Source organism: Elaeis guineensis, chromosome 2 (assembly GCF_000442705.2).
Source record: "Elaeis guineensis isolate ETL-2024a chromosome 2, EG11, whole genome shotgun sequence".
Taxonomy (NCBI): domain Eukaryota; kingdom Viridiplantae; phylum Streptophyta; class Magnoliopsida; order Arecales; family Arecaceae; genus Elaeis; species Elaeis guineensis.
Genome location: NC_025994.2, coordinates 10,335,781 through 10,358,331, shown reverse-complemented (window position 1 = coordinate 10,358,331; position 22,551 = coordinate 10,335,781). Strand labels below are relative to the sequence as shown.

At 36.8% G+C, this 22,551-nt stretch overlaps 2 protein-coding genes across 2 annotated transcripts; one reads left to right on the top strand and one right to left on the bottom strand.

Annotated features, from left to right (window-relative positions):
• The first annotated feature begins 917 nt into the window (after positions 1 to 917).
• On the top strand, positions 918 to 2,402 carry LOC105061114 (EPIDERMAL PATTERNING FACTOR-like protein 2). Its single transcript, XM_010945077.4, has 3 exons — positions 918 to 1,680; positions 1,785 to 1,819; positions 1,908 to 2,402. The coding sequence occupies exons 1-3, from the start codon at positions 1,578 to 1,580 to the stop codon at positions 2,142 to 2,144; spliced, it is 375 nt and encodes a 124-aa protein (XP_010943379.1). The 5' UTR covers positions 918 to 1,577; the 3' UTR covers positions 2,145 to 2,402.
• A 1,551-nt stretch (positions 2,403 to 3,953) lies between these two features.
• LOC105061105 (cysteine desulfurase, mitochondrial) lies at positions 3,954 to 15,085 on the bottom strand. The gene is made up of 2 exons (XM_010945066.4): positions 13,453 to 15,085; positions 3,954 to 4,335 (listed from the first exon to the last, which is right to left on the bottom strand). Exon 1 carries the CDS (start codon positions 14,929 to 14,931, stop codon positions 13,579 to 13,581), a length of 1,353 nt encoding a protein of 450 aa, XP_010943368.1. The 5' UTR covers positions 14,932 to 15,085; the 3' UTR covers positions 3,954 to 4,335; positions 13,453 to 13,578.
• Positions 15,086 to 22,551: the final 7,466 nt, after the last annotated feature.

Below are 22,551 nucleotides of genomic sequence, written 5' to 3'. Positions count from 1 at the left end.
TTTGCCAGAATAAAATTTAAAAAAAAAAAAAAAAGCATCAAACTCTTGAAATAAAAGGGAAATGATTAAAGAATGGTACAGCTATTTGTGATGATTAAAGAGGAAATCATGAGGAAATGGTAAAATAAGTTTAGAAATACATTATGCGTTGTCTTTTGTTCTACCAACGTATGGTTCATTTGTCGTCAACGGCTTTAAGGCTCAAAGGCCCTATATTTTTCAAAATTTTAGCTCAAAGCAACGATCCCATAGCAGCTGTATCACCATATGTATCAATAGTGAAGTTGGTGTTAATAAGAGAGTGAGAGGATTTTATGGACCGCTGCCACAAATACCTTTTGATTATAAAAATATTGTGTTTTCTAATTCTGTTAGATGTATTCATACTAATCAATTCAATTTTATTAAAAAAAGAAAAGTGTGCGTATGAGAGAGAGAGAGAGAGAGAGAGAGGGAAGGAGAGAGAGCAATTTTTTTTTTTTTCCCTGTTTGCAGAGAGCAATGCATTTTTGTTGTGATAAAATAAAACGGATCATAACACCGAATACTTCCACAAAAGTTTAGAAAAAAAAAGTTCGTATGCACTCAACATGGTATTACATGGTATCTTTGTTGTGGTGCTGGAAAGTTTTTTCCATGTGAAAACCGTAATAATACAATAATTATAACAGTCTAAAATCTAATTGGTACGTGTTTAATGTTCATGCGAATATTAATACACACCACCCCCAATGTATTAAAATGTTAAAGTGAGTGATTAGTACACAATACCCATGCATGGAATGGATGCCACTTGGTAACAAGTGCAGTGACATAGGAGACAGTGTACTGATTCCATACCATCCCTCCATGAGAAGAAGTGGACGGCCGGGTTGGCGTGTTGGACTGGGACTGCACACCACCACCGTCACAAGCATACCCCCTCACCACACAAAAACAGAACAAGAGCAGTAATAATGGTAACAGTGGAGAGGGTAGAGTGACAGCACCCAGCTGTTATCTCATGTCTGTTTGTGGGAAGAATCCCCACACCTGAACCCCCCTTATTTGCTGTGGCTTTTAGGCCCTTAGCTATTTCTAGGCATGTGTTCCCCTCCCCTCTCTCTTGCTCTTAGACACTCCTTTATCTCCTCTCACACCAGCTTCTCTGGTGCTGCTGCTAAACATTTTGTATACATTTGTCTGCCCTCTTGCTTCTCCTTCTCTTTAATCTTTTGGTGCTTGGGGCTCATAAATCCATGCAGCTGGTGTGGTTCTATGTTTTTTAAGTTTTGGGTCCCTTTCTTTCTGGTAAGCCCTGCTTCCTCTGTTGTCCTTTTGGTGCTACTCTGTCTCGCACTCTTTCTATGGCTGTCAATGCATTCAATACCTGGCTTTAATCTACTGTACGCTTCTCCACATGCCTCTTTGCTCTTCTACACCACCAGCCATCATCTATTTAATCTCTCATCTTTCTCTCTCATCCATTAGCCTCCAAAACCGAGAGTTTGAACAAGTTAGGGAACAGAGCAGTCCCTTTCCTTCCATTTTTTTTCCTTCTCTTTTCCTACACTCATTCAATCATTTGGCTACTTCGGATGGGTCGTTTTCTCCCCCGCATCAAAACTTGGAGACCTGTTCACCTTGTCTTCACAGTGCTTCTTCTCCTGAGCTCCAACCAAGTAAACTATTCGGCTGAAGGTATGCTAGTTAGTAGCAAGTAAACTCCTTCATAGATTTCTTTGTATTCTCTCTTTCTCTCTCTCTCTCATGATATCTGAAACATCAGTGTTTGCTCTGTTCAGGTAGATCATTGTTTAAGCTTTTAGAGGTTGCCAAGGTGAGAAGTTTTTTACTCGTCTTTCTCTTGCTGTTAATTTACATTTCTTTGTCTCAAGTTTTATCTTATGGTAATGGATTGGAAGCAGGGGAGAGGAGAAGAGGTGGTGAGGATGAGAGCATTGATTGGATCGACGCCGCCGAGATGTGAGAGGAAATGCACTTCATGCGGCCACTGTGTGGCAGTTCAAGTGCCTGTAGTCCCACAAGACAAGAATGGATTTAGGCATTTCTCCAATACAATCACTTCCAGAGGTGATGACAGCTCCAACTACAAGCCCATGAACTGGAAATGCAAGTGTGGAAACATGCTATTAAATCCATAAGCAAGAGAAACAAGAGAGAAGCTGTAATCTTTTCAATTTGTGGATAGATACCTGAGAGGAAGTGAGATTCTTTGATCACTTTGTAGTGCTCATGCTCTGTGCTCTTTGTTTGAGCGTAGAAAACACTCATCTCCCACTCCACTCCCTTTCTGTAACCATCATCCCTTCCTCTTGTTTTGTTATCAGATGTGGCAGATATTAGTCATCACTCCTTGTAATTTCAACTAACCACTTTGGAATTTTATAAAGCGTTCTCATCTACTCTGGCTGTCAAATTCTACTACTGCATGGTCGCTTCCATCTTTCACCTCTTCCTCAACCTCTCCGGTTTTTTTTTGGGTAAAGATAAAGAACCTCTCTTCCGCTTAATGTTTGATCTATTATGGATGTTCTCGAATTGAGAGAGAGAGAGAGAGATGTGACCATTTAAGTTAGATTCTCTGCAAGCAAAGTCCTTTGCATTTTGTCTTGGGCTATCAACTAACAAGTTATAGGGGCAAGGCTCGTGAAAGGGTGATGACAATGGCGTACGTGTGTGGGTTCGCTGCACGCCATTCCATCTTCACGAAATGTCGTATCGATTTAAGGTCCGTAGTATCCAACTAAATCATAAGATTTCACACGCTATATTACAAGCAAATGATGGATGATGGCAAGATTTGGGGTGCCACGGTCTCATCCAAGGCGCAGTCCTCGGTCAAAGAGCTGCCCAAAAAAAAGGAATGGTAATTTTGTCTCTCTCTTACCTCCTTTTACTCTGGCGTGATGGCTGTTGCCTTGTGTGAAGTGATATGTTAAAGTAAGTGCACTGATGAACTTTTTTCTTATCATATTGAGAAAGATATCAATCATCACCATGACTACTCCTTCTACGTTCCGCCAGGTGACCTGAACTCATTCTTCCACCTTTTCTATTTTCTTGCTGAAGAACTTCCATTATAAAAGTGTGTGATCTCTAACACTATTGACCTACAGATCTCCATCCAATGATCATATCATCCTGCTTCAAAGATCATATGGTCATGACAAAGTGGTCAGTCAGGCCCTGCATCAGACCTTGTGACTTCGAATATTTTCAGACAAAAAGAAGTTTGAAGGCAGGGATAATCTGGTAGGCTTCACAGAGGAATCTAGTCAGCCATCCAACACAGTGATTGCGACTTTACATTGTGGTGCCTTTGACCCATCTTCCATCATAGAAAGAAAAATAAAAGGATGAATCAGGCAATTGGTAAGGATAAAGGATATAAAAAGGTCCGTTGGCTGCCTTTTTAGAGATATCCATGTGGCACAGTGGCCCCTCGTCCCTTCCAATCAAGGTTCATGTTGTCTCATAGTCTGATAAAAACTCAAGAAGAAGGTGTGCAAACCAAATGGTTGATGCACTATAGTAACACGTCAAGATGGTTGACGTACCATTGTTCCTGTCTGTAAGATAAATTGGTTCCACTCCCAGCTAAACAAGCAGACGCGACGGTTCCTTAAATTATTTTTGACAGAAATTGGAAAAAAATGGTAGAGCTAGCACCTTATAATTGCAAAATCAAGCAAAATACTTGGTATGTCGCCTGGGCCAGAGTCTTCAGCAGTGTGGGAGGAAAAGAGTAGCAGAGTTTGTGACCTATAACAAAGTAACTACAATTTACTAATCAGATTTCAGTAGATACACTCCCTTTCTGGTAGCACGTCCCATTCCATACCCAGGACCTCAAATAATTGAACCGAAAGAAGTCTCTTCATCCCACCTGTCTGGGGGTATAGACGGTAGAATGACACTCAAAGGGCTCCACATACAAAGAAAACTTCATCTCCTTTTGAACCCTCGTTAATCTTTTCTGATAGCCCGCTATCATATAACTGGTCCATGGTCATAGAAACAATGGCATGCTGAATTTTAGCATCCATACCTGCCTCTTTGCCTTAAATAACAATTCTACAGTGGTCAAATTTTACAAACTTGGCAGAAAAATGATTGCTAATGACCCATGCTTCATTAGCCATCCTTGTCTCATGGCTTCATAAATCCTTGATGATCGGTTCAGCTGATAACACTGCAACAAAAGTTTCCGGTGTGGATGATCATCAGAGAGCTGGCCTTCGATCAATCTGTTAATGGTTCAATCCTAGATCATGATAGCATTTGCTTCATAATGTAGCACAAATCCAGCATCAGGCGATGTGCATCAAGGTTCTGCTTCCAACCAACAAACAAATCAACCTAGAATAAACTTTATCCTAAAGGAACATCAAATTAACAAAACACTGACCATTACCATGTTATCCAGAATGAATGACCGAGGAAATGAGAATTGCATTCTCTTACAACAGGCAACAAGCATACATTCAAAAAATTTTTGGTCACATTACATTCAAAAATTTTTAAGTCACATGGTTTATGGATGCTATTTATCTACGAGTTCAGATGATGTATATCCATTCAACATCTTCTATCCAGAATAACAGTGGTCCAAAGATCCACTTGTTCCACTCTTCTATTAATCCAACTTGAGATCCAATATGATTATGCGAGGAAGTTATACTCACAAGGCACTCCAGCCTTACAACAACATCACAAGTGGAGATTACTAAAAGACAACTGCAAGATATCTTGAGTTAAGAGCAGATGCTAAATCTTGCCTGACTGTTCATTTCTATCGGGATCTTAATGAAGACATCACTTAAAAGAATACGATGTCTAAGATCCTTTATGTGATTATGCAAATACTTGAACATAAGACAGTACCAACACATGATCCAGTTGCAATGTGGGCAGAAAGCACTGCAAGTGTTCAATTTCAGGTCAATTGCCAGAGAAACTGTCATAAAGCAAAATCATCCTACAAGTTGACACTAAAAGTGGCTTTTAACTCTGCCCCAACTTTCATAGGCGGGTCCTTTCAAACAAACTAACAGGTAATCTAAAGAAGGAAGCCAGCGTGGTGAGAGAAGAACTCAGTTACTAAATCGAATTTTCATTTTAACCAGTATCATCAAATCAGATTTTTCTGATTAGATTTAAGAAACATCTTAGTCACATCATAAAGTTTAGTAGTTTTCCTATTTTTCACCAAATCCCAATTTTTTCCTGCTTTATTTATCAAAGATGAGATTATGACAAGGCACAAATATTTGCATTCTCCAAGAAACAGATACAAGAAGGAACAAAGAGCCAAGAACAAAAAAGAAATTTCAGATTATAACTCCAACCTGTGATCCTTGATAAATTCTGCATTCAGGAGAACCACAGATAAGAGGATTTGAAACACTACATATGAAGCAATTACTTCTACACAATTCTTCTTGAACATAACTTGGTTGCTGATTAATCAGCCATTGAGTTGGGATTGATGCTCCAGCTAGTGAAGTGGTAGGTAAAGACATTAATGGCGAACCATTGTAAGAAGCTGTAGCCTGTGTAGACTGTACGAGAGACATAACAATCTGCTCGAGTTTGGGAGTGTCACAAAAACCAAATATTCAGCTGATTGAGGAATTGAATGAGCAATGATTTAAGCATATTGCAGAGAGAGGTCGAGAAAGATTCATGGAGAGAAGAAACAATGCAAAGGACAAGTTTTCTTAAATCTATGAAGTCATTGTTAAAATATAGTAAATTAGAAACTTAGTAAATGCGTCACATAAGATATGTTCTTTTATTGTATTTTAATTTTGAATGTCATATATTGTCCCCTACCATAACCAATAAGAAACCTCAAGCACACTTCCTCTACATGTATCAAGGTTCCCAACCAAACAAATGAACCACACCAGATTAGATATTCTTAAAGTAACCGACCAAAACAATAATAGACAATCTAATAACAAGATCATGATGAAAAAAAGTAAAGCATAACTAAAAGAGGATAATACATAGATTAATGTTACGGTTTCAAGAAAATATCATATTTTTTGTATCTTGAACTTGACAGTAATAGAAATTCACTGATGGGATATGGTTTTGAGTAGGAGGCCTCTATAGGAGTCCACTCTTTTGGGTAAGTATGATCTAAATTCTTGGATCATGCTGCATACAATTTTCTAGGCCAGATAGAAAAGGTTTGAGATGTTTATTTAGCTTATTAAACTCAACCCTGACTTCAAGTTATTTTATTACACAAGAGATGTCTAGGAATCAATCATGGACCCAGAGATGGTTGAGGCTGCATCGTGTCAGGCTTGACCATAGTAGCTTAACTCATTGATTTTGTGTTTCACCTCTGAGAAAGGGTTAATCTAATAGGAAATAGAAAGAAATAATTCAAAGATTCATGCTGAACACAAAATGTAAACATAAGCCAAGTATATGATTTCTACATGCTAAAGATGTATGTTTTATATAGCATGGAAATAAATGCCATGCAGTGTTGTTGGTAGGCTGGGGACAATCCAAACAGCCCAAAGAGCCAGCAAGAAAAATGTCCAGGTTCAGGAGAAAACTCTTTAGTCCAGTATCTTGACATTGACATGAAATGAATTTCAAATATGAAGTATGACCTGGAGTGGCTGCCCCGAGAAATCTTGGCATGGTTAAACGTTGGGTATTCAACCAGGACTTGATTCATAAGCTGAGTCACATACAGGGTGTAAGAAATTTCACTGACCTATATACACTTAACCACTGCAAGTTTAAAAATTTCACATGAGCTTTTTAATCAAATTAAACCTAACCAAACTCCAAAGATAAAGCCACAATATGAATAGCTTTTGCCTCAGTCCCCTTCTGCTTTTATTTTTTCCTATTCCAGAACCTCTGAGCATGTTTATTTGAATTATATGAATGTAGATGACTTTTATTATGAATACATCCGGATGGAAAAACCTTGGTTGACAGAGACTTCAATGTCTATAAGTATGTATATGTTAAGGCTTGCAAACTATTAATCTTTAGAAGCGAGATTCTTGGACACTGTGCACTGGAAGCCATCCATGAAAGCTACAAAACTTGATAATCAGCATGCTCAAACTATTTGAGTATCTATACTTGCATTAGAAAGTAGCATGGAATCATACAGTCATGCCTTCCCGATTACCATGAAACAGGCAACAGATTTATTTCCCCCTTTTCCCAAGCATGCAACCTAATGCTCTTAAGTCCGCCTACAGATAAGAAGAAATGTTGTTCTCATTTATGTATTTTGCAGTGAATCTCAGACAGAAGGACAGCTAGCATCTTTTCAAACACAACCATGCTGCTGACCTCCTTGCTTTCAGTACTGCTGCAAACAAGCCAAGTACCAGGCTGCTCAGACTCAGCTTGGCATTTTAAAGGGCTGATTGAGCTCAAGCTCGAGCCAAGCTTAACACAAGCTCTTCAGGCTTGGCTCATATAGGCTTTAAGCCAAGCTTCTTCTTCTTCTTCTTCTTCTTTCTTTTTTTTTTAAATATCAAGCCAAGGCGAGCTCTTCCTTTCTTATTTTCAAGTCAATTATGTTCAGGTTCAGCTCATTTATGAGTTGAGCTCTGAAACATGTTCAAACTCAGCTTGTTTTCTAATTGAGCTGGGCTCAAACCAGACGCTACTGGAACCAAACTCATGAGCAGTTCAGATAGTTTGCAGCCCTGTCTTTGAGAAAAACAAAGGGCTGAAGAGTACACCAACAATTTGTGGCTTGTTTACAAACCAAGCTCTTTTAATTGCCTCTCCAAAAATAAACATCAACTTCAACACATGGTATCACAACAGTCAGCATTGAAACAAAAGTTCTCTGTGTATACAAAACTACCAGCCGCTCCCTCATTCTGTTGGGGAAACCAAAAAGCCCCAAACCAGAAACAAAGTTGCAAAAAACAGACATCTATCACTGCACTGGGAAGATGGAACACACAAGGAGTAATAGACACAACCTCTAAAATGATTGCTTGCCTTGAAACATTACATCATTATCAAATAAAATTTGGCTCGAAACCTATTTAGTGCAAATAAGGATGTAGAAGACGCCAAAATAGGATGCAGAAGAGTACTCAGTATCGCGCAGACAAGTTGGTCTTGGTAATTACTGGTAACAGTATCACATTACATAGTAGAAAGCATGAGGAAGTGGATATAGAATGTTTGTGAAGTTAATGTGCCAATATATGTAGAAGATTCTTGCTACCCAGTTTCAATCAACTAATCAACTTTTCTGTCTTTATACTATTTACTTCAATGTTTCCAGGCATTCAACAAGAGAGACAGGGTACGTATAAAAATTAATGGCTCTAGAACATAAAAATTAGGTTGAATGCATGAAAGCATGATCAATCTATACCAAGTCTATTCAAGACCATAGAAGATAAGAGGGAATTAGTTTCTTTAATTTAGAAGAGAGAGAGAGTGTGTGCAGACACTAATTTGCAACATGCTAGAAAGTTATTTCCTTGAATAACGTGAAATTGAAGAAATATTTATTGAGACATCATTGCCTAGGACAATGTGTTTTATAGAAGAGGCATTGCAAAGGATTTGAATAAAAACATCCATCTTGTGCATACCCCCAAGAAAAGAGAGATATTTGCAAAATAGCTACAAATTTCCAGCTTATTTATTATAATTTTTATATAATCATTGACAACATAAAATGCTTTGCAATTTTCTCCACAATTTTTCTTGTGGCATCCCTTATGTTAATGGCATCAAGTCCTAAACTTCATGTATCAAACCAACATGCCAAAGCAGTATGCATGGTCGGTCTTGTTTCTGGCATGACCAGAATTTCTTTGAAAACCCATCACACTGATAGTTTAGTATCATGTCTTACTCAAAACTAACAAAACAAAAATAAAGATAATCAAATTGTATGATGTATGAACATTAATGGACATGCCGAGTCCCAACAATGCGAGGTAAGCTTTTCATAAAATCCTATTTCTTTTCAAGTTAGATTAGGACTACATCCTTTCTCAATGCAATCTTAGTCAAACCCTTTCTCATAACTGCTATTTGAGGTTTTTCCAGGATTTCTTCTGCTCTAAACTCAAATAAAATTTCTGCCCTTCAACTAACCAAGGCTTCCTTGGGTACAAACAAAATTATTTATAGAGATTGCTTTTACCCTCCTTCAACATCTAACCTTCTACTAATACACTCTACTCTAAACCCACCCTAAACATCCAGTGCATTCACTTTAGTCTTACAGCATATGCAACGATCACACGGCACTGAGATCCCCTTAAAAGCTCATTCAACCTACTTTAATTTAGAAGTGCCTTCACATATATCTCTTCTGCTGAGTAGTACCAAAAGAATGGAGAGAGCAATATATTCCGGAATTTACTAGCTATCTATGTTGACTAGGGTCTCATTTTCATTTTTATTATAAACTAGCTTAGAACCCCGTGCGATGCACGGCATGTATTTATTTTTTTAAATAATATTTTATAAATTAAAAATTTAATATAATATAAAAGATATCATAGATGATATCAAATGGTCTAAATGAAAATATAAATATTTAAAAAATATAATATTCAAAAAATATTTAATTTTATTTAACTATTCTATTCTATTTATTTTATATATATTTTAAATCCATGTCAATTTTAAGATATAAAAAGATTATGTTTCCTAAGTCATCTGTCGTAAGTCATCTGCCGTAACTTTCATCAAGGTACTCCCATCTTCAGCAGAAAGGCAAAGCATGGAACAGGCTGTGTAAGTGTGTGCTTAAAATTTTTTCACCCATATGGAATGCCTTAGTTGAGGAACAATTACTATTAATAATTAACTTGGATATTAGAAGTTTGAAAATTCTTAAATTTATCAGAAGGAGATAAATTTGACATTTATTTCCTATCTCAATAAGGACTCAATTTACTAAAATTTTATATTTTTATTTGATAAAAGTTCTTGATTGTGCTGGATACCGAGGATTTCTTGTTATGGTTTTTTAACTTCTTTTGTTCAGATTTTTCCTTTGGTTGGATCCTCTCAAGGTTTCTTTGTAATATATTATATGATTTTCCTTTGGTTTAGTTGGATCTAATGTCTATTGTTGCAAAAAGATTTTTCTTTTTTTTTTAGTTTCTTTTGGTCGAATTTGACCTTAAATGAAGTGTAGTGAGGTTGTTTGCTTATGTTATACAGATTTCTTAGATTTGCTTCGTCGTTTTAATTTATTTTTTTATCATTAAGTTTTTTTTTGAATTATTTTTTTGATAATTAATGATTCTTTTGTTTTTTTGATGAGTTTTTGTTGTATGGGAAAAAAAAAAAAGGTGGTTCCTTATTTTTTCTTTGTTGATTTTTATTTGATTTCTTTAAAAACACAGGATCACCCGTAGGGAGAGCCGAAAAGTAATTAACAAAGATAACTTTCTGAGTGATGGAATAGTATTATACCATGGAACATCCACTTACTCGCTCGCGTGGTATAATTACAGTCCCCGATGCGTATATGGCAATTGCATTGGAGATCCGGTGAACCTCACGTCACATTATGTAGGTGGGTCCCACATGTTTCCAAGTTCCAACACACTACAGTGCATTTCTCCCTTCCGCATGGTAAAGTAATCGCAGCAATCACGCGCTTTTTTTTTATTCCTTTTTGAGTACGCGATAACATGGTTTATTACCAATCGAAAACGTCATCACAGCCGTCCACCCACTGATCAATGGCTCTCTTCGAAGCCCAAGAAATCGTTACGTCATTCGCGTCCTCTTCAGGTCCAACCAAACCTTCTATTCGGGCAAGACGTCGATGGAACCCAATCAAACTCTCCAATCCACTCCGATGTTGGCCCAAAATACAAAATGTTATCCCTATATTGCTGCCACATGACGGATAGAGGCTTCTCTATTGAGAGGTCTCCGTTTATATATATATTAGATACTACCAAATACTACCCCAATTTACATCTCGTTGATTAATATCTATGACCCACAAATAAAACAAGGCTCACCTCCTTAAGTGACAAATATTTTTTTGCCCAGGTATATTTATTTGTGTATATAATATGAGCACTAAGCCCATTTTTTTATAAAGGCCTAGGCCTACAGCAACTCAAAGTCTATGGATGGCAACAGGTCGGATCGGCCAATATTCGTATTCATCCCGCAATCAAAAACTCCACATTCATCCTCGCCCCGTACCTGACTCGATCAGGTCGGGTCGAGTACATGTAAACATTATAAAATAATTATAATTTTGAAAGAAAAGTATAGATTAAAATTATATTAGGCCGGATTCGGAGTGGGGCATAACATTATCCGTCTGATCCGAATCTGCTTCGGATATTTTTTCTATAACCCATACCCGCCCTGGGTTCTAATCGAATCAGGTAAAACCTGCCTCATTCCGATCGGGTCGAATCAAGTCGAATCGGATCGAATATCCGATGGATCGGCTAAAATTGCTATCCCTATTGAAGTCTCACTAGTCTTGCCACAATTGCTAGCCACGAGTCTCTAGCAATTGTTCTTGCTTCCTACTATGGGAAACTTAAGCTTTTTAGAATCCTAAAACTATTCAACTCCTGATATCTTCGTTGATTCCTCCTACAGATAAAGGTTGCAATAAGTTTTATCAAGTCTAAACAATGAGTTCTAATATATTGCAAAAAGGAATACATCCCTTTACAAGTTACTTGGTTATTTTTCCCCTAGAAAATTCTACTACAGTTAAAGATGACGTACCTCTCTATAAGAGAGATGGTCTCAACTATGCATCAAAAAATCAAATAAGTAGAAAACTTATAGCTCTAATGTTACAAGCACTTTCCCCATGGCTTCATCCTCTTATAATCAATTGTGGCTCGACTCAACAATGACACCGACCTATTTTTCACATGAATAAACAATTTCAAGCACCTTCACACGCTTCATTCTTGATGCTCTAAGTGATCTCTAATACAGTAATTTAAATTTACTCTTCCTCTTTAGAATAAGTCTATTTAAGCCTCATCCTTATCTGCCATAAGCCCATATGTTCATCTTATACATAGACCCTCATCCATTAATATCTTGATTGATGAAACCTCTCGACAGCAAGCGAATGCCTTAACTGCTAGCAAAGGTCTCCATTTGCATATAGAGTTTAGCAAAAAGTAAATCACATAGGACTCATTTGGTTGACGAGAAGAGGGGAGAAGAGACAGTTCCTGAGAAGTAGAGAGATGGTCTTTTATTTGGTTGGAGTTTTGAGAGGAGAGAGAGTAGAAAAAGCTCTTCCTATAAAAAGTTACTTCCCACATTTCATGAGAAGTGAAAATCCATGGGGGAGGTGGGTTTTGGCACTTCCTATAGGAAGAAAAGTGACGGTAATTTTTGTTTCCCAAAATATCCTTTTAAGATCAACAGTTAAGATTTTGCAAAATATCAATGGATGATTAGGTTGAAATACTAAATAGTAATATAATATTATATTAGTATTATCTCAATATTTATATGAATATAACATTAATATTATAATATTTTTATATTTTAATATTATTTTAATATTAATATTAATATTATATTATATTTAAATATATATTAATAAATTTATTATACTAAATATTAATATTATATTAATATAATATTAATATATAAGTATTATATTAACATATTAAATTATTATGATCTAACGTTATATTATAATATATTAATATTATATTTATATTAATATAAATATAAATTAATATTTATATAAAGTTTAGAAGCAACAAGGTATGATTTTATATCTTCTAAGGGTATAATAGATATATTATATAGTTTTCTCAAGAAAATGGATGCACAACCAAACATAAGCTCCTCTGCAATAAGTCACTTTTCGATGGTCAATCAAACATGCCAAAATCCTATTCTCAGGAGGTTACTTTCTAAGAAAAAAATTCTTCCTGCGAATCAAACGAGTCCATAGGGTTCATGCATAAAGTCATGCAAGTGGAGATCACTTGACGTTCACGCAATTGCTATGTGACAGTGAATGATTTTAAGAAAAAATCAAACAATATTTACATCAATTAAAAGTATGCAAGAAAAACTCTAGGGAAGTTGCATCACACTTGCATGCCATTATTGACAGCAGACATCTACTTCCTGATGCACATAGTAAAGATGAACTGAGCATTTCATTGCCATCAAAAAGATAAGAAACAGAACATGGAACCAATGCCTTCACCTGAGCATGGCATTCAAACCAACATGCCCTCACGGAGCCATTCTATGGTATATATAACACATACCATCCCTGTACTTTTGTTATTTTTCAGTCCACTCAATCCAAAATTAGACCTTTTCATGCAAAGGTAAGATAAAAGGAGAAGACTGTCACATGTGCAAAGCGATTCATCTGAAGCAGTCATTCTAGTACATAAATATGCACACTAAACCACAAAGAAGAGGAAGTAGAACCTGGAGAGAAAGCAGCCACATTCCACTAGCTCCAGAGCTCTAAAACCCCGCACTCTTTTTTCTTCTCCTCCTTCTATCTTCTATCTCCAATCATACGTGTACTACAGCGAATCCAATCCCCTGTCCTCAATGTTGCGCCCACTGGATGCTCTTGAGATCAATCCCTTCCTTTACCATCTCATATAGCGGGCTCATCTCTCTCAGCTTCTCTACTTGCTTCACAGTGAGCTCTATCGCCCGGTCGATCTCGGCCTCGGTGGTGAACCTCCCAATACCGAACCGGATCGAGGTGTGAGCCATGTCCTCGTCCACCCCGAGCGCCCTTAGCACATAGGACGGCTCGAGGCTGGCGCTGGTGCACGCGCTCCCGCTCGACACCGCCACCTCCTTCAGCCCCATCAGCAAACTCTCCCCCTCCACGTACGCGAACGAGAGGTTCAAATTCCCCGGATACCGATGCTCGACGCTCCCGTTGATCACCACGCCATCGAGCCGCGACCGGATTCCGTTGAGGAGCCGCTCCTGGAGGGCGGCAATGCGGCGGCCATCGTAGTCCATTTCCTTCGTGGCGATCTCGCAGGCAGCACCCATCCCGACGACAAGCGGCGTGGGGACGGTGCCGCTGCGAATGCCGCGCTCCTGGCCGCCACCGCTCATCTGGGGCTCCACCCGGATCCGGGGGCGGCGGCGGAGGTAGAGGGCGCCAACGCCCTTGGGCCCGTAGATCTTGTGCCCGCTGAGGGACATGAGACCGATCCCCATCTTCTCGACATCAATAGGAATTTTGCCGAGCGCCTGGGCGGCATCGGTGTGAAAGGGGACGCCTTTTTCCTTACATATGCGGCCGATCTCCTCGAGGGGCTGGACGACGCCAATCTCGTTGTTGACGGCCATGACGGAGACGAGGCCTGTGCCCGGGCGGATGGCGGCGGCGAGGCGGTCGAGGTCGACAAGGCCGTCGGGGCCGACGGGGAGGTAGGTAACCTCGAAGCCCTCTTGCTGAAGGTGGCGGCAGGAGTCGAGGACGCACTTATGCTCGGTCTGGGTGGTGACGACATGGCGCTTCTTGTCGCGATAGAAGTGCATGACGCCCTTGACGGAGATGTTGTTGGACTCCGTGGCGCCAGAAGTGAAGAAAATCTCCTTGGGGTTGGCGCCGACGAGGGCGGCGACCTGGGAGCGGGCGGCCTCGACAGCGGCGTCGGACTCCCAGCCGTACAAGTGGGTGCGGGAATGGGGATTGCCGAAGCGGGAGAGGTAGAAGGGGAGCATGGCGTCGAGGACGCGGGGGTCGACGGGGGTGGTGGCCTGCATGTCGAGGTAGAGGGGGCGGCCGGAGATGCGGACTCCCTTCATGGAGATGACGTCCTCCGCCGCGTCCTCCACCGGAAGAGGAGCTGCGGAGGCCGCGGCGGTGGAGAGGAGGCGACCGGCGGGGAGGGCGCGGCGGAGGACGGAGAGGTGCTTCGCGCTGGCCATGGCGGCGGTCGCTGGAGCCGACGTCCCGTTCAAGTGGAAGTGAGAATAATTTTAAAATACACTGGAGTTCCGTTTTAGGAAAAGGGGAGAACTGAGAGAAAGGAACCGAGTGGAACGAGAAACCAGTAGAGGGGCAAGCGGCGAAGCGGTACGAACGCGGCCACAAGGCCTTTATCATGCGGGGTATTGGTAACCTGATCTTTCTAGACCGTTGGATTAATGGATAGGATAAGGCGAGGCTCCCGAGGACAGCATTTGGGTCCACGGGGTGAGACCCGAACCCGTTAACAAAACCTTGTTTGGAAGCAGATGGAACGTGGGCTTTAGGACTGATATGTTTACATTATAGATATTTGAAAAAAATAATAATAATAATGACCTTGGAACTGCATTTGTTTCCATTGAATTGTATGGATGCTGCCTGTCCAGTCCAGCTGAAATCTTGACCTAAATTTTGAGAAAAAAATTGCAATCAACAACAACCAACAAGCATCATAGAATATAAATTATAGACCAATGCTAAATTAAGTAGGAAATAGTTTTCTTCAGGTAAATTTAGTAGGAAATTGTTACTTAGACAAGACACAACTTGCATAGCTTGCAAAGCAGTGAAAAATCATAATGGAATGCAATAGTGGAATGCTGTGAGATCAGCTCTCATATGGTCATATTAGAAAATTTGGGATGCAATTGACATGTCAAAATACATAAGAGTGTTGGCTCAAAATGTAGGAAAGCTTAATTAACTTCTTGCCTACATTTTAAGGCTTGATATTACAAAGAGGTTTGTTACCTTTGTTGTTACAGTCCTACTATTAGTAGGTACTTCCAAATAGGGCCCCACAAGGTCCTGGAAAACCAGCTAGGCAAGAAAGAACCCTCAATGGAGGGTTTTTTTCTCTCTATCAGATTGGGAAGGAAACACAATTTCAAATTATTTAAGGGAAGCATAAAGATCGTTGCAGAAAATCTTTCCCAAGCACTCCATTGCTGCTTGCTTTCTTCATCTCCATCTTCTGATTTCTTAGTATCTTTGATCTCTTCAGTAATTTCTTCTTCTCCGATATCAAAAAGGAACAAAAATTTGATATTCATTGTGGGTAACCACTAAAAACCTAATCCACTTTAATCTTATATAAGAAGACATGAAAAAAATCCTACATATGAGCCCTTGTCTTAATCAAGAAGATCAAAAAAAATCCAGCAATTGCATCACTTGAGGCTAATCTCCAATTAAAAATCAAAGCTAAAAGATTAAAACATGGATTAAGAGTGAATATATATATATATATATATATATATATATATATATATTCTCTCCTCCTTCTATCTATAGCAGCTACCTCACCTTCTATTTCTTGTACTCTATTAAAAATAAGTAAACTTACTTTCCAACAATTTGTGCTATGATAATTTACATTATTTTATTTAAGTTACATATAATATTGATGTTAACTTGTGATTTATAATACAATAGGCATGTATCCTATGACTTCACTTATCACTCATAGGGTGCTAAGTCTACCCTTACTGTTTACTTGTATGAAACTAATAACATATATACATATATGAAGTATACATGCTTTTATCTTTATATATATGTATATAGGTGCATGTGCTCGTGTCACGTTACATTGGGATGTTACGTTCTTTCCTAAGTTCACCAATAAATATATTGGGGAATTAAATATTTATTATGACATATATAGTTTGTTTTTCCCTAGTTCCCTAAGTATCATTAAATTATATACATAGCTTACATCCCTATATTAGATAACTGTACACACTAAGTATATATATATGATGTATATAAAGCTATGTGTTTGCAAACTAAATATTTACTATAACTCATTTAGCCTTATACTAAGTGATGCAACTATCATCAAACTATATATAGCATCCACCCACATGTTTGATATCTATCCATGTTGTTAAGTTATTCATATATTGGTCTATGAGTTTGCTTTATCAAATAAAATACTTTTCTTACCCATTTATCATTGATTTTATTCATTTAAGTGTATATTAGCAACATGTACAATCTAGAAAATGAGACAGTTGAACCGAAACAAATAACAATCATAGAATGGATTCCAAAAGTTGGCCTAAAATTTGAAGCAGAGGTTTTTTTTTTTTTTTGAGATTAAATTCTACATTGAATGTGCATATGAAGTCTACGATAAATATGCCTATGAGATGGGATTTGGTGTACGAAGGAATCTAACACATAATTTGAAAATAATTATCGAAATAAAAGATAGAATTTCTATTATACTCATCAATCTATCTTGGGAAGAAAAAACAAGATGAAAATATATGGAATCCTCATTCTGATATAAGGTCTAATTATTTTTTCCGCACAATTGGAGCGATTATGCAAGTCTTATATGAAAACATCCAATAAAATCAAAAAATAAAATATCATGAAAAGTAATAAGAGTAGTTGATGTATCAGTTCGTAAAACATCTCTTAAATGCAAAGCCACAAAAGAGGCATCCCATTCCACAGTATTGTTTGCCTCATAATAAATATGCCTAATAACTAAGGTGGCATGTCCCCTTACAATCCTTCAGATATCATATAAAAGGGGATGGGAGTGTGTTGCCTCCACTTAGCCCTGAATCCCCATAACCATTGTAGTAGAGTCACCTTCAATGATCAACTAGTCTGCCCTAAGGACTCGCTTCGCATAAGTGATGCCAATTTAGATTGTAGCACCCCACTCCTGATACCGAGCACAGATACCACAAAACAATAGCTAAGAAAAACTTTGTTAACATTCTAGGCTGATCAATTTAATCAATCTTTCAATCTGTTAACACAAACATCTCAATTTAACTCAACATTATTCAAAGATCAAACATAAGATATCATTCATCATATCTTACTTTGTACATATAATTCTTAAACAAAAATATGTTCAATATTTTTTGATTTGCAACACAACATATAATACATTACAAAAAGTATTTTTCTCACATTCAGACCTAACCAGCTCAAACTTATAAAATATCTCTAAATATATATACATATTCCCATCATTAGTTAACATAGCTAACCCTTTTCCAATATAAGTACTGAAGAAAATGCTGCTACTTTATCTTTATTTCTGACTATCATGCTCCAAAACTACAATGAAATAAAGTGAGGGAGAGTGAGACCTAAATCTCAATGAGTGAATAGACCATCTAACAATGAAAAAATAGAAATGCTTAACTTATATATTTAATATAACACATAGAGCTAAGTATAACATATAAAGCTGGATATAGCATATAGAGCTGAAACTACTGATACACTTTCAAATTTTAATATACTGAATAAGAGTAAATCAGATAATAAATTATGCTATTGCTGAAACTTTGAAACTTCTAATACACTTTCAAACTTTAATGTACCAAATAAGAATAAACCAAATAATGAGTTATACTGTTGTTGGGCTACCGTCAACTATCTCACAGTACACCCCTATCATGGACAGTTGATATGGAGTATCTGATACTACTGAACCTCCATGAGCATACTGTTTCACAAAGAGGTGCCAGTTGTTTATATGCTGTATAAAATGCTAATGCTGATGCTGATGCTAAAGTATATCCGATAGATTGATTACTCCCATGGATAACCTTTTTACTTAATGCTGAATAAAGTTTCAAATACTGAAAAGTTGAATTTCAAATAATGAAAAACTATTTCAAATCATTATCAAATCAAAATATTATGTTGTTTAAACTGGTTACACATAAACATGTATATATATTCGAAATAATTTTGTTATATAAGATCATTTTTTGTTTCCATACTTGTATATACATATATAAGCTAAAGAACAATAAAAATTAAATTTACTCTTTTTAAAATTAGCTGCTTTCATAGCAAATACCAAAAGAAAAACATCAAGTTTAGATAGGATCACCCACTCACCTCTTAATAGCTATTGAACTCCTTTGATGCTTGACTTTTCCTAAGCTCTCCTTAAGCTCTCTTTCTTATCCTATAAGGTCGATACATACTGATTAACACAACACCTACATAGTACACGAATATAGAATTGATTGTTTTACTCCTTAGGTTTATTCTTTAGCTCTCCTAATTCTTACTTTCATTCCATCTTGTTTTGCCCTGCTTAGGATTAGCTAAACTTCACTATAAATTCAAATATTTCTAGTAATTTGTCTGCATTTCAATTTCCTAACTTATCTTAAATTCAGCAGACACAATCATATCATCTAATTGCTAAAATTGCTTATACAGTTTCAATAAAACCAGCAACCACATAAATTTTTCAATTTAAGTTCACAAACTATATATTTCAATTCACTTAGAACATCAGGTCTCCTAATTATCATTCAGTATTTCATTTAAGTTCAGTCTAGAGTTTGAAACTCTTATCTTAATTAGCTGGAATTCTACAACTACTAATACAACTTCAACTAATTACTAAGATCGTTTAAGCAATTTCTAGCAAATTAACCATAATTCACCCTCAAACTCAAGTTTAAATGTATACTTTAATTTTTCAAGATATCAAGCATGATAGTAATGACTCAAGATTCAGTTTGTATCCACTTTAGAGATTAAAATTCTTACCTCAAATGATTAAAATCTTGCTGCCATCAAAATAGATTTAGCAACCTTTCCGTCATCAAACTGGTCTTCCACTAATTCATCTTTTTTCAGCTAAATTCTTCTTGATTTCTAGTTGAGCATATCACCTTTTCCAACCCTCCTCTCCTCTATCCTTTTCATTTAACTAAAGAACCCAAATAATATAAAAAATAAATAAATAAATGATGGATAGCCCTTTGAAATTGAATAAACTAAGAAAGTTGTTTGCCAGGTATCAATCCATAAAAGTCCCATAACATTTAGATATGCTGAGGTGTTGCCCAACTGAATTTTTAGTTCTTTCTTTATTTAATCAAGCTGCTAGGTCACCTCATTGAAATTACTTTTTAGATCTCAACTTAAAACATCTAGGTTCAAATTTGTCTCTTTGCTGTTCTCGCAGCTTAGCTGACTTACCTAAGACTGAGCCGGTTCAGTCCAAAACTTAGCCGACCCACTATGAAACTGGATCGACTAACCTGCATGTCGTCATAGTTTTTTCTGATATGCATATGATTTTCTATGACTAAGTCGATCTTTCTTAAAACTAAATTGATTCAGTCCTCTAGATTTTAGAACTTACCACTGATCATTGATTTATACTTCAAAATTACCACTCACATATATATTACCTCAATTATCCTTCAAAATATCACTCATTTTATGCTCAATAACCATCAAAATTAAACTCTAGTACCACTATCATTGATCTCATTCTTCAATCATTTTTTTTCTTGATTAACAACTAAATTTATACTTCATTACCATTGCCTAATTAGCATTTAAATGCTCAAATATATAGTGAAGTGCTATACTACATATACATGAATACTAAATGCAATTGTAAATCTCTTACATTACCACTTTGCTGATTTGGGGTGTTACATAGATAGACCTCAAATCAACTCCAGGAATCAAGATGTCAAATACATGACTCCTACTAGCCACCAGCAGGTTTGAATCTAGACCTCAAATCACAAACCTGGCATCACCACTATTACTGATTACACTACCATCAAAATTAATCTTAACTCAGGGGTAGGCTCTCTCAGGTAATGAAAACCAATAGGTTCGCTCCATAAGCAGAAGAGGAGTTCCAGGTATCTCGAGCTATTGAGGTTGCCCCATTGAAAGAAAGATTAGTGACCTCGGTTGCCTAAATTAAAACTCTCTATAGAATAAACTTCATTGGTTGCCTGCTACCTTGAATACATGGCTACACTTAGCGAGCTAGATCTTATAGGCAATGTAAGTAAGCTGCTCTAATGCCTCATGATCTAAAGGACTCATTCTCCATATTCCTATGCAAGGCCTTAATGAAGAACTAGGCTGGAGTCAACCCTTGAGTAATCACCAAAAAAAAATTAGTGAGATGCCACACCTGCACCACCCTCAAATACTAGAACAAAACATGCCCAACAGTCTCAATGTCACTATTACAGTATGGGCAAGTTGAGGGATGTCTATTGCCCGGTCCTTCAACAATTCTTTAGTTGGCAAGTAGCCCTATGCCACCTTCCAAAGAAAGAGACTCACTTTGGGATGAACCCTAATTTTCCAAATCTGAGTATCATCTAATATCCCCATAGGCTCCCCTTTATACAAGTCATATGGATCCCTGGCAATCACCCTAGTACAACAAGAGGATTGGATTTGATTAAAAATATTGAGAAGTTGGAACCAAAATACTTGCTTAGGTTTAGCAAAGAATCGAGAAAGATTGGACTTCATAGAGCTGATGTTGGTTTTAGAGAAAAATTATAAACTTGAACTTAATCTCCTTATTAATAGGTCAAAAATTTGAACATGATGCATTTGATAAGTTATTCGACTTGATTGTATAATTTGTTTAAGAAAACATGTCAAGTCAGGACAAGTGTACTGTGACTTATGAGCCCATTTTAATGAAGTTAGATAGATTCCAAAGGAGCCACAAATAGGTCATAAATTAGTCAAACTAATCAAGTTCAATTATTAAACAAATCTAATTAGGTTAAACAAATAATTTTAAGTTTGAACTGGATTTGTTAAATTATAGATCTAGTTGGAATGATTTGGTTTCAATCAAAGATAATTATGTCAGACCTATCTTGGCTTTATTTGGATTGCTAGCAAGGATTAAAAATCCTTAGTTATCCATTGGTATCCTATTTAGTATTCTATATCTAAGAACTAAGATCACTGACCTTATAATATCAAAACTATCTATAATATATTTCATATATTTTATAATTACTAAATAGAATTCTCAAATAAATCATTAAAAAAAATACACAAATGGCTAACGGCAAGTCCATGTAATGTATATGTAGAACTATTTGAGCAGACTAGTTATGATAGCCAAATTATTAATTCTATAGAAATATAGTAATGATTATATAATTAATATTTTTCATTTGCAATTATATTATATTATTATTTTAGTACAAATATTTATTTTGATTAGAAAAATAAGGCAAATATAAGTGATATATCAAATAATTTTATAAATAAATATAAAGTATAATAACATATTTCTATTTATTAGTGCTCTTTTTGTCACATCTGGATGTATTGTGGGATCTGTTAGTAGAGTTCCATTTGAGTATTCCTGAAAAGAATAGTGACTAGTCAAATGGCATGGATAGATGTATGTGAGCATGTGCCACCAATGTTAGATCAGTCGACAAGGTGATGATGATCGAAGGGAGGATAGAGAATAATGTGGGTCTAGATACTTTGACTTCAAGAACATTCACCATAATCACACCACTATTCAAAGAAGATATAGACAGGGGATAAAAGATATAGCATTCGATCATGGTAAAGAGATGTAGTGTTGGTCTATGACCGTGAAAACTAAGTTATAGTTACTCTTTGGATAAAAATTACTAACCGTTAAAAATAAGATAAGATAAAATTCATTGATTAATCGTCAAAAGGTTCCAACAAAGTATAATTTTACTTATGCATGCTAAAATGTAATAACTGCCCTAAAACATGATAGCTGCTCACTCTAATGGTGGTTATCT

Excerpts from the sequence above, each read along its gene's own strand:
- LOC105061105 (XM_010945066.4), bottom strand. The coding sequence starts at position 14,931 with ATGGCCAGCGCGAAGCACCTCTCCGTCCTCCGCCGCGCCCTCCCCGCC.
- LOC105061114 (XM_010945077.4), top strand. The coding sequence starts at position 1,578 with ATGGGTCGTTTTCTCCCCCGCATCAAAACTTGGAGACCTGTTCACCTT. Across the intron at positions 1,681-1,784 it reads AGTAAACTATTCGGCTGAAG|GTAGATCATTGTTTAAGCTT; the intron begins GTATGCTAGTTA and ends TGCTCTGTTCAG. Across the intron at positions 1,820-1,907 it reads AGCTTTTAGAGGTTGCCAAG|GGGAGAGGAGAAGAGGTGGT; the intron begins GTGAGAAGTTTT and ends GATTGGAAGCAG.